The following is a 15,962-nucleotide window of genomic DNA, read 5'->3' as shown; positions in this document are numbered from 1 at the left end:
TCTTGTTCCATTGATCTGTATTTCCATTTTTGTGCCAGTACCATACTGTCTTGATTACTGTAGCTTTGTAGTATAATCTGAAGTCAGGGAGCCTGATTCCTCCAGCTCCATTTTTCTTTCTCAAGATTGCTTTGGCTATTAGGGGTCTTTTGTGTTTCCATACAAATTGTGAAATTTTTTGTTCTAGTTCTGTGAAAAATGCCATTGGTAGTTCGATAGGGATTGCATTGAATCTGTAGATTGCTTTGGGTAGTATAGCCATCTTCACAATGTCTATTCTTCGAATCCAAGAACATGGTATATCTTTCCATCTGTTTGTATCATCTTTTATTTGTTTCATCAGTGTCTGATAGTTTTCTGCATACAGGTCTTTTATCTCCTAAGGTAGGTTTATTCCTAGGTATTTTATTCTTTTTGTTGCATGGTAAATGGGAATGTTTCCTTAATTTCTCTTTCAGATATTTCACCATTAGCGTATAGGAATGCAAGAGATTTCTGTGCATTCATTTTGTATCCTGTTACTTTACCAAATTCATTGATTAGCTCTAGTAGTTTTCTGGTAGCATCTTTAGGATTCTCTGTGTATAGCATCATGTCATCTGCAAACAGTGACAGTTTTACTTCTTTTCCAGTTTGGATTCCTTTTATTTCTTTTTCATCTCTGATTGTAGTGGCTAAAGCTTCTAAAGCTATGTTGAATAATAGTGGTGAGAGTGGGCAACCTTGCCTTTTTTCTGATCTTAGTGGAAATGCTTTCAGTTTTTCACCACTGAGAACGATGTTGGCTGTGGGTTTGTCATATATGGCCTTTATTATGTTGAGGAAAGTTCCCTCTATGCCTACTTTCTGGAGGGTCTTTATCATAAATGGGTGTTGAATTTTGTCAAATGCTTTTTCTACATCTGTTGAGATGATCATAAGGTTTTTATCCTTCAGTTTGTTAATATGGTGTATCACATTGATTGATTTGCGTATATGGAAGAATCCTTGCACTCCTGGAATAAACCCCACTTGATCATGGTGTATGATTCTTTTAATGTGCTGCTGGACTCTGTTTGCTAGCATTTTGCTGAGGATTTTTGCATTTACGTTCATCAGTGATACTGGCCTGTAGTTTTCTTTTTTTGTGATATCTTTGTCTGGTTTTGGTATCAGGATGATGGTGGCTTCATAGAATGAGTTTTGGAGTGTTCCTCCCTCTGCTGTGTTTTGGGAGAGTTTGAGAAGGATAGGTGTTAGCTCTTCTCTAAATGTTTGATAGAATTCACCTGTGTGAAACCATCTGGTCCTGGGCTTTTGTTTGTTGGAAGATTTTTAATCACAGTTTCAATTTCAGTGCTTGTGATTGGTGTGTTTGTATTTTCTATTCCTTCATGGTTCAGTCTCAGAAGGTTGTGCTTTTCTAAGAATTTGTCCATTTCTTCCAGGTTGTTCATTTTATTAGCATATAGTTGCTTGTAGTAATCTCTCCTGATCCTTTGTATTTCTGCAGTGTCAGTTGTTATTTCTCCTTTTTCATTTCTAATTCTGTTTTGAGTCTTTTCCCTTTTTTCTTGATGAGTCTGGCTAATGGTTTATCAATTTTGTTTATCTTCTCAGAGAACCAGCTTTTAGTTTTATTGACCTTTGCTATTGCATCCTTCATTTCTTTTTCATTTATTTCTGATCTGATTTTTATGATTTATTTCCTGCTAACTTTTGGGTTTTTTTGTTGTTCTTTGTCTAATTGCTTTAGGTGTAAGGTTAGGTTGTTTATTTGAGAAGTTTCTTGTTTCTTGAGGTAGGATTGTATTACTATAAACTTCCCTGTTAGAACTGCTTTTGCTGCATCCCATAGGTTTTGTTTGTTTTTTTGCGGTACGCGGGCCTCTCACTGTTGTGGCCTCTCCCGTTGTGGAGCACAGGCTCCGGATGCGCAGGCTCAGCGGCTATGGCTCACGGGCCCAGCCACTCCGCGGCATGTGGGATCTTCCTGGACCAGGGCACGAACCCGTGTCCCCTGCATCGGCAGGCGGACTCTCAACCACCGCGCCACCAGGGAAGCCCTATCCCATAGGTTTTGGGTCGTCGTGTTTTCATTGTCATGTGTTTCTAGGTATATTTTGATTTCCTCTTTGATTTCTTCAGTGATCTGTTGGTTACTTAGTAGAGTATTGTTTAGCCTCCAACCGTATGTATTTTTTACAGGTTTTTTCCTGTAATTGATATCTAGTCTCATAGCGTTGTGGTCGGAAAAGATACTTGATACGATTCCAGTTTTCTTAAATTTACCAAGGCTTGATTTGTGACCCAAGATATTATCTATCCTGGAGAATGTTCCATGAGCACTTGAAAAGAAAGTGTATTGTGTTGTTTTTGGATGGAATGTCCTATAAATATCAATTAGGTCCATCTTGTTTAATGTGTCATTTGAAGCTTGTGTTTCCTTATTTATTTTCATTTTGGTTGATCTGCCCATTGGTGAAAGTGGGGTGTTAAGTCCCCTACTATGATTGTGTTCCTGTTGATTTCCCTTTTTATGGGTGTTAACATTTGCCTTATGTATTGAGGGCTCCCCTGTTGGGTGCATAGCTATTTACAGTTGTTATATCTTCTTCTTGGATTGATCCCTTGAGCATTATGTAGTGTGCTTCTTTGTCTCTTGTAGCCTTTATTTTAAAGTCTCTTTTGTCTGATATGAGAATTGCTCCTGCAGCTTTCTTTTAATTTCCATTTGCATGGAATATCCTTTTCCATCCCCTCACTTTCAGTCTGTATGTGTCCCTAGGTCTGAAGTGGGTCTCTCGTAGCAGCATATATACAGGTCTTGTTTTGTATCCATTCAGCCAGTCTGCGTCTTTTGATTGGAGCCTTTAATCCATTTACATTTAAGGTAATTATCGATATGTATGTTCCTATTACCATTTTCTTAATTATTTTGAGTTTGTTATTGTAGGTCTTTTCCTCTTGTGTTTCCTGCCTAGAGAAACTCCTTTAGCATTTGTTGTAAAGCTGGTTTGGTGGCGCTGAATTCTCTTAGCTTTTGCTTGTCTTTAAAGGTTTTAATTTCTCCATCAAATCTGAATAGATCCTTGCTGAGTAGAGTAATCTTGGTTGTAGATTCTTCCCTTTCATCACTTTAAATATGTCCTGCCACTCCCTTCTGGCTTGCAGAGTTTCTGCTGAAAGATCAGCTGTTAACCTTATGGAGAGTCCCTTGTATGTTATTTTTTGCTTTATTTACCCTTGCTGCTTTTAATATATTTTCTTTGTATTTAATTTATGATAGTTTGATTAATATGTGTCTTGGCATGTTTCTCCTTGGATTTCTCCTGTATGGGACTCTCTATGCATCCTGGACTTGATTGACTATTTCCTTTCCCATAGTAGGGAAGTTTTCAACTATAATCTCTTCAATATTTTCTCAGTCCCTTTCTCTTTCTCTTCTTCTTCTGGGACCCCTATAATTCGAATGTTGGTGTGTTTATGTTGTCCCAGGTGTCTCTGAGACTGTCCTTAATTTTTTTCATTCTTTTTTCTTTATTCTGCTCTGTGGTAGTTATTTCCACTATTTTATTTTCCAGGTCACTTATCCGTTCTTCTGCCTCAGTCATTCTGCTATTGATTCCTTCTAGAGAATTTTTAATTTCATTTATTGTGTTGTTCATCACTGTTTGTTTGCTCTTTAGTTTTTCTAGGTCCTTGTTAAACGTTTCTCGTATTTTCTCCATTCTGTTTCCAAGATTTTGGATCATCTTCACTATCATTACTCTGAATTCTTTTTCAGGTAGACTGCCTATTTCCTCTTCAGTTTTTTGGTCTGGTGGGTTTTTACCTTGCTCCTTCATCTGCTGTGTAGTTTTCTTTCTTCTCATTTTGCTTAACTTACTGTGTTTGGGGTCTCCTTTTTGCAGGCTGCAGTTTCATAGTTCCCGTTGTTTTTGGTGTCTGCCCCCAGTGGGTAAGGTAGGTTCAGTGGGTAGTATAGGCTTCCTAGTGGAGGGGACTGGTGCCCACTTGTGTCCTGTGGATGAGGCTGGATCTTGTCTTTTTGGTGGGCAGGACTGTGACTGGTGGTGTGTTTTGGGGTGTCTGTGAACTTCTTATGATTTTAGGCTGCCTCTCTGCTAATGGGTGGGGTTGTGTTCCTGTCTTGCTAGTTGTTTGGCATGGGGTGTCCAGCACTGGAGCTTGCTGGTCGTCGAGTGGAGCTGGGTCTCACTGTTGAGACGGAGATCTCTGGGAGAGCTCTCACTGATTGATATTATGTGGGGCCGGGAGGTCTCTGGTGGTCCAGTGTCCTGAACTCGGCTCTCCCACCTCAGCGGTTCAGGCCTGACACCCAGCCAGAGCACCAGCACCCTTTTGGGAAGTCTGAGGTCTTCTGCCAGTATTCAGTAGGGTTCTGTAGGAGTTGTTCCGCATCCAGATGTATTTTTGATGTATTTGTGGGGAGCAAGGTGATCTCCACGTCTTATTCCTCCACCATCTTGAAGGTCCTCCTTGGCTCTTTTTTTTTTAATAAGAAAACATTTTTAAAAACTAGCGGGGCTTCCCTGGAGGCACAGTGGTTGAGAGTTTGCCTACAGATGTGGGGGACATGGGTTCGTGCCCCTGTCCATGAGGATCCCACATGCTGCGGAGCGCCTGGGCCCGTGAGCCATGGCTGCTGAGCCTGCGCATCCGGAGCCTGTGCTCCGCAACGGGAGAGGCCACAGCAGTGAGAGGCCTGCGTACCGCAAAAAAAAAAAAAAAAAGTTAACTGATGTTGTCAGTTTCTTCTCGTTTTTATTTTATTGAGGTATAATTGATGTGTAATACTGTATTAGTTTCTGGTACACAACATAATGATTTGATATTTGTATACATTGTGAAATGATCATAACAGTAAGTCTAATTAACATCTGTCACCATACATAGTTACAAAATGTTTTTTTTTTTCTTGTGATGAGTACTTTTTTTTTTAAATTAAAAAAAAATTTTTTGGGGGCCACACCACCCGGCATGTGGGATCTTAGTTCCCCAACCAGGGATCAAATCCATGCCCCCTGCATTGGAAACATGGAGTCTTAACCACTGAATCGCCAGAGAAGTCCTGTGATGAGCACTTTCAAGATCTACTCTCTTTGTAATTTTCAGATGTGCAATACAGTATTATTAATTATAGTCATTGTGCTGTACATTAAATCCCCATGACTTATTTATTTTATTGCTGGAAGTTTGTATGTTTTGACCTCTTCACCTTTTTCACCTATCCACCACCCCTACCTCTGGCAGTCACCAGTCTGTTCTCTGTATCTGTGAGCTTGGTTTTTTTTGTATTGATTTGATTTTAGATTCCATGTATAGGTGAGATCATACAGTATTTGTCTTTTTCGGACTTAATTTCACTTAGCATAATGCCCTTAAGGTCCATCCATGTTGTTACGAAAGGCAAGATGTCGTTCTTTTTTATGGCTGAGTAATATTCCACTGTATATATTTACCGCATCCTCTTTGTGGATCTCCTCTTAACTCAGTTTAAATGCTCAACCCACATCATTCTCCCCTATTGCATTATGTGACATTGGCTATAGTAATTTTTTTCTGTTACAAGTCATAGATTGTATAGCATAAATTTGTTTTTTAACATAGATATTTGGATTTGCTGTTTGCTTTCTCCAGAGTGTGAAGAACTTTTTCATTTTCCAGTTTCTGTTGTTAAAATGATGCAGGTGTATGTTTCATTAAAGTTAAAAAATCACCACTATGAAAACTGGCAGAGTAAGAAGTAATTTGGAGGTATTACATAGATGGTACTTTCAAATTTTAGTGTGAGAAACGTATGTTGTGATCTCCTAATTATGTTCACATATACCATTTAAACTTTTATTAATCATTGTAACCACGGTTATTTTGTTCCAGCAACTCTTGCGGGAGATTTTAGTTTGTGCTGAGGCATATAATATAATAATTGATTTCAAAATTTGATTATAAGAGAATGAAAATTCTTAGTTTGAAAAAAAATTTTTCCTTTTGCAGTAAAGTTAAATATTTTTAGGTGAATATTTTTCCTTATTCTTAACAATTAAAAGTCAAGTAAGTTATAATTTTAAGAAGAGATTTTTAAATCTGTATGTAATTCTTTTGGTGTGGAGTCAGCAGAACCATTGAAATGAGCTATAATCTGCTTTTTTAAATGTATTCATAATAAAGGGATAGTCATAAATCCTTTGTCTTTATTTTTTTAAGGCAAGAGGAGCAGACATTCCAGAGATTCCTGGAGACCTTAGTCTTAAGACATGTGGCAGTACAGCCAGTATGAAGGTGAAACATGTGAAAAAGTAAGTATAATTTTACAGCGGGTTTTAAGTGAATTTCTATCAACGGAAATCAGTTCTCTAGTTCTGTTAAAACTTTTATCCAGATTTCTTACTAAATGAGCTCTTACTGTCCATACATTAAATTAATACTGTTAAGCCTTGAATTATCACTCAACTGTTAGCAGAATGGGTCTGAGGATTATCTACTTATCTAAAAATACACTTTAATTTTGTTTTTGTAACAACTTTTATGTTACTGTGTATTAGGTTGCATTTGTTCAATGGGAACAATCCAAGTATGTCCTTTTTGGTAGCTTTAATACATGCTCTCAGTCATTTGGAAAAATCACTTTTGGTATTTGAGTTATGAAATTGCTGTTTCTCAGCTATGCTTTTGAGAAAGCCTGAGATGGATGCCAGTATTTGACTATTAAGTGAAATATCTGAAGGTATCCGTTTCAGTTTTAGGCAGAAAAACCGTCTTTTCACCTGGTGAAGGGTTAGATAGCTATGTTTTTATTCTAAGTAGAGGAAAGACAAGGATAAAAATGTTCATTCTGCATCCAGACCCACCAATCCAGGACTGATGGGCTGTGACAACATTCACAGGTAAAATCTGGTTTTGTATGTTGTGGTGGGAATGCTGCTTCTGCTTAGAGCAGGCTGTTGACAGTTTCCATAACATTCACTGAAAGCCTAGTTTTTCTAGGGTCATTGACGTGGGTCAGGATTAGAAGAGTACTATAGTGATGCTTTTTATTTTACTTTATTTTATTCTTTTGGTTTTGACTTGTGCACTGAATGTAATTTCCATTTGATTCTGTGTATTTCTGAAAAGGTATGTGTGGATATATGTGCTCATGTGCATGTGCTTATTAAATAGTTTTGCTTGTTGCATGAGCTCTTCAACCTGTTTTATTTCCTCCTTAAGTTTAGTAATTTTGACTGTTCCAGTATCTTGTATCTCATTTATTTCATGTACTTCAGGTTACCCTTCACTAAAGGTCACTTTCCGAAGATGGCTGAATGTGCACATTTCCATTATGAGAACGTTGAGTTTGGCAGCATACAGGTACATTCGCGATACTTCCTGCATACAGAATCAAGACATATTTATATCTTTATCTGTGTATCTGATAGGTGACACTTAGAAGTATTTTTTTCTATTGATGTCTTATTGGTTGATGTGAAGACTTTTTTCTCTTCTGTTGACTAATATTTGACACCTGATGACTCCTGTTTCAAGTGGAAACAGTATAAAAGAATCTGTATAAATTTCAGAATTTCTATCAGATTCCTAGACAGAGTTTGCCACTGTTTGATAGCATGAACTATTTTAGTCGTTACCTCACTGTTGTGTTGGGTCATAGTGGTGATGGATAAATCAGAGTTGGGGTGAAGGTGGAGTAGGGGTTAGGGAGAGAAGTGCTAATGGAGTTTTTTTTCAATATTTTTCTTATTGTAAAGTATATTATGTATATACATGTATATAAAACACATTTGTAATATATTTTATATACATATTTGTGTACATTTTAAAGCCTAGGTTAAGAGATAGAAATTTTCCTGTGTCCCTCTTGTGTTTCATTTGCCTTCCCTACCCGAGAGGTCACTTATACCATGACTTTTGTAATATTCATTACCTTACATTTTTAAAACAGTTTTACTCTCTATATGCATTCCTAATCAATATGGCATTTAGGTTTACCTTTTTGAACTTAACATAATTGGAATTATTCTAATTTGTTCAGCAAATACTTACTGAGCAAGTACTATATACGAGGCACTGTTTCAGGTGCCTTGGCTATATTAGTGAACAACAACCACCAAAATCAAAGACCCATTCTTAAAGAGCATAGAAGACGGCCAAGAAGATAAGAGTTATGGTAAAAAAGTAGAGCAGGGTTAGAAGGATCAGGGGTTCTTGGGGGTAAGTTGAAATATCAAACCAGTTTGGGCTTCATTATTGAATGTATTCCTTCTTGCTTCTTTCATTTAACATTGTGAAATTTATCCTTGTAGATGTATGTACTCATAGTTTGTTCAGTTTGTTCACAGCTGTGTATTAATCCATAGTGTGCGTATGTCACAAGTAATTTATTGATTCTTTTATTCTTTTGAAATTTGGGTTATTGTCAGTTTTTGGCTGTTTTAAACAACATCTCAGTGAACATTGTTCTACGTGAATCCTGATGTACAAATGCCAACTACTTCTCACTGCATTTTTCTTTTTTTTCTTTTTTTTTTTTTTTGCGGTTCGCGGGCCTCTCACTGTTATGGCCTCTCCCGTTGCGGAGCACAGGCTCAGCGGCCATGGCTCACGGGCCCAGCCGCTCTGCGGCATGTGGGATCCTCCTGGACCGGGGCACGAACCCGTGTCCCCTGCATCGGCAGGCGGACTCTCAACCACTGCGCCACCAGGGAAGCCCTCTCACTGCATTTTGATTTGCAGTCTCCTCATTTCTGATATGGTTGCTCAGCTCTTCAAATGTTTATTGGGCATTTGAGATTCCTATTTTTTTAAACTCTAGATGAAGCCTTTTGCTCATTTTGTTTTATAGATTTGCTTGTATTTTTCTTATTCATTCATGGGAATGCTTTACATATTTTGGATCTTAGTCCTTTCATGTTGCATCTAGTCTTTTTATTGTTTTTGTATGTGAACTAAAAACACTTTCTCTCACCCTGTGGTATGTTTCTTTCACTCTCTTTATTCTGCTTTTAGTGTTCAGGCATTGACTGTTTTATTCTTTATTTTATGTAGTTGTATGTTTGTACAAATCTTCTGACTTGTAGTTTTTCTGTCATATTTAAGATGCCCTTCCCTGCTCTGAAGTTACAAAGATATTGTCCTATTTTTTTCTAAAAGTTTCATAGTTTTGACTTTAACATTCAGGTTACTTATAATTGATATTTATGTATAGTGTGAAAAGGAGTGATGTTGAAAATTTTGACCCCCTAGTGTGACAACCAGTCAGAGTGGATATAAACCATAGCACTGGAGGTGAGTCCTGATGGCCTTCTCCTGCGCAAAGCATTTACCCCTGTAGTTGCATGGATCATTGGTGGTACAATATCTCAGTATTTTAACACTGTGATACCCACTAGTCCTTTTTTAAAGGAGCCCAATTTTATTATTATTTTAAAGTGTGATTAGCTATGTTAGTCAGAGTTCTGTAGTGAAACGGAACGAATTTGTGTGCGTGTGTGTGTGTGTGTGTAGAGAGAGGGAGAGATAGATAGATATTTAGATTTTAAGGAATTGGCTCATGTGGTTGTGGAGCTTTAGTAAGTCCTAAATCTCCAGAGTAGGCTGAAAACCAAGGGAAGGGTTGCTGTTGCAGTTTGAGTCCAAGGGCACTCTGCTGGTAGAGTTCCCTCTTCTACCGGGGAGGTCAGTCTTTTTTTCTATTAAGACCTGCATGTGATTGGAGGGTAATCTTCTTTTCTCCCTCTCCATCTCCATCTCCATCATGGAGGGTCATCTGCTTTACTCAGGGTCTACTGAATTAATTGTTAATCTCATCTAAAAAATAAGAGTACCATTTGGAATAATGTTTGCCCAAAAGCTGACACATAAGATTAACCATCACAGTCTTCCCCTTCTCAACTTGGCACCCCTTAAACCATACTTACTGCCAAATAAAGACAATAACAAAGTCATACTTCTGCCTAGCACCATCAACTATTTTTCATACAACCAAAAACATTAACCCTTTTCCTAGAGGAAGATGTAAAGTCCTTGGGTAGTGTTTACTCTTCTTGATAACCCATAACTAATATACTGTGATGTAATGTTAAAAATACTTAAATACCATGATATAAATCTTACATTATATAAGGTGATAAGAGAGGGAAGAAAACAAAGATATTTGTTACACGTGCAGGCATGCGCACACACACAGGAACATGTTCATAACAAAGTAAGGAGGAAATGCTCATGGCAAGTATAGTTCTTGATTCTGTAAACAGTCATATAGTTGTAGGTGGTATTACAGTTGCCTTCATCCACTACTCATTCTGTATTTCCCTCTGCCCTCAGCAAGAACCTCGGCCGGTTGTGGTTCTTTACCTGGTGAGGCAACCCAAACCTTCATTCTGGGTCTGGCCATTAATAGTCCTGCCTGAACTGGGTTCTTGTTATTTTCCATTGAGTTTAATGATGGGGCATGGTGATACTAAGGACACCCTAAGGGATCCCATCTATTCCAGACATATTCTGCATTACCTCCATTGTGAAGGAGCTGTCCAGTTTCCCCGTGGTAGTCAGGATCAGGATCCGTCATACCAGCCAATACCGTAATGCCCTTCTTTGCCTGTTGATCTAGAGGCATAAGGAGCCCAAAGTGGCTGAACAGCATTCTTAACTTCCAGTTCATTGGAATCATTGTTGTGTTTTCTGGTGGAAACATTCCTCCCCTTGGAACTGAGACTACTAGGCCAGTAGAGCATATAGTCATGGAGACAGGAAACACTGATTTTGCTAGTGAGTCACTATGAGTAACACTGAGTGGTACCACTCCCATTTCCACCCCCTTGATTCCTGGTTCTCCAGTCTGATTAAAGACACTAATGACTCTATGTACAATAGTAAAGAGAGCATGGATAGTCCATGGCATGATGAGGCAGTAGAGATATGCGTAATGTGCCATTGGATGCTTGGAATCAAACACTTGTAGGAGACAAGGTTCTGGATGAACATATATACGATATAACATTTGAACATTTTTGTAAAACTAATGAGTATAACAAGGTTTTCATTTCCCTAATGATTAGTGGTGTTCAGCATCTTTTCTTGTACTTATTGTCCATTTGTATATCTTCTTTGGAGAAATGTCTATTGAAAGTCCTTCCCCCATTTTTGAATTGGGTTGTTTAGTTTTTGTTGTTGTTGAGTTTTAGGAATTCTTTTTATATAACCTGTTTGTGCCTTTTAATCTAAAGTGAGTCTTCTTTTAGACAGCATATAGTTGGATCACTTTTTGTTTTAATCCATTGGGTCCATCTTTGTCTTTTGATTGGAGAGTTTAATCCATTTCATCTAGGGTAATTGCTGATTAGGGAGAGTTACTTCTGTCATTTTGCTATTTGTTTTCTCTATGTATTATAGATTTCTTGTCCCTCATTTTTTGCATTAGTCCTCTTTTGCTTTTAGTTATTTTTTTTGGTAGTGAAATGTTTCAATTCCTTTCTCATTTCCTTTTGTGTCTATCTATAGGTATTTCCTTTGTGGTTACCATGGGGATTACATTTAACATACTAAGTTATAACACTCTAATTATACCAGCTTAGCTTCAATGACATACCAAAGCTCTGCTCCTTTACAGCTTGGTCCCCATACCTTTCAGTTGTTGATGTCATATAATTACATCTTTTTACATTGTGTGCCCCGAAAACATAAACTAGTAATTCTTTTGAATACATTAGTCTCTTAAATTATGTCGAAAACAAAATGTGGAGTTACAAACTAAATTTCCAGTCCTCGCTTTTAGACTTACAATTTTAAAAACGTATTAGTTTCTTAAGTCATGTAGAAAACAAAAACTGGTTACGAAGCGTTGTTACACAATCCCAGCTTTTATGGTTGCCCATGTATTTACCTTTACTGAGGTCTTTATTTGTTTGTATGTTTTCTAGTTATTATCAAGCATCATTTTATTTCAACTTGGAGGACTCCCTTGAGCCTCTCTTGCAAAATAAGCCTAATGTTAATGAACTTCCTCAGCTTTTATTTGGGAATGTCCTATTTTATCTCTCACTTTTGAAGGGTGGTTTGCTGGATATGTATTCTTGGTTGACAATTTTATTCTTTTAGCAGTTTGAATTTGTTGCCCCACTGCCTTCTGGCCTCCAAAGTTTCTGATAAGAAATCTGATAATCTCATTGAAGATCCCTTGAATGTGACTAGTTGCTTCTCCCTTGCTACTTTTAAGATTCTTTCATTGTATTTGGATTTTGAAAGTTTGATTATAATGTGTCTTGTGTGGCTTTCTTGAAGTTCATCTTACTTGGAGTTTGTTGAGCTTCTTGGCTATTTATATTCATATCTTCAATCAAATTTTGGAAGTTTTCAGGAAGTATTTCTTCAGATATTCTCTCTGTCCTTTGTCTCTCTGTTTCGTTCTGAGATTCCTACAGTGTGTATGGGGTGGTGCCCCAGAGGTCCTGTAGGCTCTGTTCACTTTTCTTCATTCTTTTTTTTTTTTCCTGTTCCTCAGACTCAGTAATTTCCATTGTCATATTTTCACGTTCACTGATTCTTTCTTCTGATTACTCAGATTTGCCCTTAAGTCCCTCTTGTGAAATAGTCATTGTTGTTATTGTACTTTCAGGTGCAGAATTTCTTTTTAGAAACTTGTCTTTTTGTTGATATTTCCATTTTGTTCATATGTCATTTCCTTTACTTTTTCTACATTGTTCTTTAGTTTTGGAGGGCATCTTAAAAAAGTTATCTTAGAGTCTTTTCCTAGTAGATCTACTATCACTTTTTTTTATGGTTGTTTCTGTTGATTTATTTTTTTCCTTTGGATGGGCTATAGTTTTCTATTTCTTTGTGTACCTTATGGCTTTTTGTTGATTCAGACATTTGAATGTGGTAGTAGTAACTAACTTCGGAAATCTGATTTTTGCCCCTTCCCTGATGTTTGCTGTTTTTTGTTTTTGTTTATTTTATTTTATTTTTAATTGTTGTAGCCTCAGTCTGTGCCAAGGACTAGCCTGAGGTATAAACTTAAGGTCTCCTCAGGTACTTCCTGAGCCTGCACGTGTCCCTGGACATCTTCCCCATGTATGCAGTTGGTTTGGAATGTCCTAGTCTATAATGTCTGGCTCCCCAAAGGGGAAGAAGAAAAATTAAGGAGGGGAAAGGGCACTGGGCCTTTAAATTCTTTGGAAGTTGCTTCAGCTAGTGGGGGAGGGGCTTGCAACAATATGGGGGGTGTAACAACATGACTGTCTGCCTGTGTGCACCTCTGCTATCAGGAGTAGCCGTCAGAGCCCAGGTCCTTCTTATTTATGGGGCAGGCTCCTTTTTGCCCACCCTGGCTGTCACAAGCTGCGTGCAGGCTGCTCCTTGAGTGTATGCGGCATGTGCCGAGGTGCTGGGGATGGGGAGCTGCTACTGTGCTAAGAGCTGAGATGGACCAAAATTCTCTGCAGTGTCTCCTCCAAGCCTTCACCTGGAAGTCCCAAGCCTTCAATAGACTCCAGAGTTACAGAATAATTGCATCAGATTCTGCCAGTGCAATTACTGTCTAGGTGGGAGATTCCTGATGCTTCCTATTCCACCATCTTCCCAGAATCCTCCTTCTCAGAATCCTTACTTGTTTTTAATACAGGATTGACAGTATGTGCTGTGGAGAAAATAAGTAGGAAAACTTAGTAAGTGTTTGGAAGACGTCATCAACCTTAAGCTCGGTAGCTCTGTTACATCCTCATAGGTATTCATACTGTCAGTTGACTGACTCAGTTTTGCCTATTAATATGTCCCAGTTGTGGGACATTCTGCAGTAGCATACCTTCTTTTTTTTTTTTTTTCACTCTGATCTGAGGAATTTCTCTTAGACTTACAGATTTTTTGTGCTCATATTTATATCTCTTTCTCTTCCTCAGATATGGAGAATTTATAGTTTCAATAGGCCATTGTATCCTAGAAAATGTCACTGTCCACTAAATTTTAAAAATCTGACAGTATTATATTTAACTTTAAGGCTTTCAGTTATAAAATGAAAGTAATTATTCTTAATCCTATATGTTATAAATTCTGATTCTCAATTTTATTTAGACTGAGAGACACAATTGTTTATAAAATAATTTAGATGTAAGTGTTAATTTGGGTTAGTAGTATCATTACCATATAACATACAAAGGAAATTTTAATGGTTTCTTAGAATTGTGGCATTGTGTCTCTAGCGGACTTCTCTGCATCTTCACTTGGATGACTAATAGCCTTTTAAATTTAGCATACTTAGTACAATCCCCTCTCAAACTTGCTCCTCCTGCTGTGTTCCCCAGCGTGATGAATAGCAACTCTATCTTTCCAGTTCCTGACCAGCCAAACCTTGGAGTCATCTTGGATTTCTTTCCTTTTGTTACTCCTCACATCCAGTCCATCAGCAAAACTCTTGGCTCTGTCTTTAAAATATATCCAGGATCTGGCCACCCTGCCTGTCTCAGCTGTCACCTTAAGTTAGCTGTTGTCCTTTCAGGGGGATTATTTCATTAGTCTTATATAGTTGGCATAACAGCAAGAATGATTCTTGTCAAATGTTAAGGCAGATCATGTCACTTTTTCGGAACCCTCCAATTATTTCTCCTGTTTTTCAGAGTAAAAGTCAAATTCTTTGAAATTCCCTGCGTGGATTACAAGCTCTACCTCTAACCTTTTTGACCTCATCTCTTACTTCTCCTCCCCTAAGACTTAGAGTTCTGGCCACAGTTGCCTCTGCTCTTCCTCCGGTGTACAGGCTCCCTCCTCAGGACCACTGGACTCTCTGTTTCCTCTACTTGGAAAGCTCTTCTCCCTGGATATTCACATAACTTGCTACCTTCCCTTTTTTAAATACTTGATCAAATGTTGTCTTCTCAGAGCAAGTGTACTTTCTGTACATAAGATGGCAATACCTGGTCACCAGCAGTTTTCATCTCTCTTCTGTAATTAATTTTTCTCTGTAACATTTACCACTATTTGGCATGCTAAATATTTTATTATTATTTATTCTTTTTTTTTCCACCTCAGCATCTATCTAGAACAGTGCCTGACACATAAAAAAATCAATGAATATTTGTTGCATGAATGAATTTGAAGAAGAGATAAAATCTGCTTTAAAAATGCTTTTTTAATATTTTGGGTTTTTTCACCATTTAGATTTGCTCTCATAGGATAAGAATATATTTTCCTTATGAGTGTGCATTTATTTGTTTATTTACAGTAAAGCATCAAATAGAATGGATGATGAAAACTACAAATGCAAGTTAAAATTCCCTTTATGCCCTATTTCTTTTATTAACTATTATGTGTCTGTCTAGAATTTTTCTATATATTTATAAAATAAATAGCAGTATCTCTAGATAGAGCTGTAGCTATAACTATCTACCTAGCTATCTATAACCTTTAAAAAATATAGCTAGATGGAATTCTATACATACTGTCCTGAAAACTGCTTTTTTACTTGAAAGTATATTTTGCATTTTTTAGAATTTCAGTAATTTGGATTCACCTCATTCTTTTTCACAGCTACATAATATTTCATTTTATTATTATACCATAGTTTATTTAATCAGTTCCCTATCGACAGATATTCCAGGTTTTATTGATATGAATATATCCATTAAATAAAATCCTGTAAGAGGATTTGCTGGGTCAAAGGGTATGTACATTTAAAATGTTGACAGTTGTTGCTAAGTTTATTTGCTTTCTGTCTCTGTAGATTTGTCCATTCTTGACATTTCATATAAATATAATCATACACTATGTTGTCTTTTGTGCTGGCTTCTTTTACTTGGCCTAGTATTTTCAAGGTTCATCCATGTTGTGGCATTTATCAGTGCTTCATTCCTTTTTATGGCTTAATGTTATTCTGTTGTGTGGACCTACCACATATTGTTAACCATTCTTTAGTTTGTTGTCATTTGAGTTGTTTCCGCTTTTTGGCCGCTGTAAACAATCATGTATGATTTTTT

General features: G+C 37.3%; 1 protein-coding gene across 8 annotated transcripts in view; it reads left to right on the top strand.

Moving 5' to 3' along the window:
• ARHGAP32 (Rho GTPase activating protein 32) overlaps positions 1-15,962 on the top strand; it is a 269,441-nt gene that overhangs the window by 134,479 nt on the left and 119,000 nt on the right. For 5 of the 8 annotated variants that reach the window (XM_022556264.3, XM_089915809.1, XM_089915808.1 and 2 more), the window contains exons 3-5: positions 6,211-6,302; positions 6,849-6,890; positions 7,269-7,353. The exons of 1 other annotated variant lie outside the window; for it this stretch is intronic. In XM_022556264.3, coding sequence (XP_022411972.1) covers positions 6,211-6,302; positions 6,849-6,890; positions 7,269-7,353 — 219 coding nt within the window. 2 more of the 8 variants (XM_022556267.3, XM_089915811.1) reach the window with 2 other exon arrangements.

This window comes from Delphinapterus leucas, chromosome 7, assembly GCF_059928025.1.
Source record: "Delphinapterus leucas isolate spDelLeu-1000000601 "Yukka" chromosome 7, BTC_Dleu_Yukka2, whole genome shotgun sequence".
Classification (NCBI taxonomy): domain Eukaryota; kingdom Metazoa; phylum Chordata; class Mammalia; order Artiodactyla; family Monodontidae; genus Delphinapterus; species Delphinapterus leucas.
Note: the sequence above shows the minus strand (reverse complement) of the source record. Positions and strands in the feature narration are given on the sequence as shown.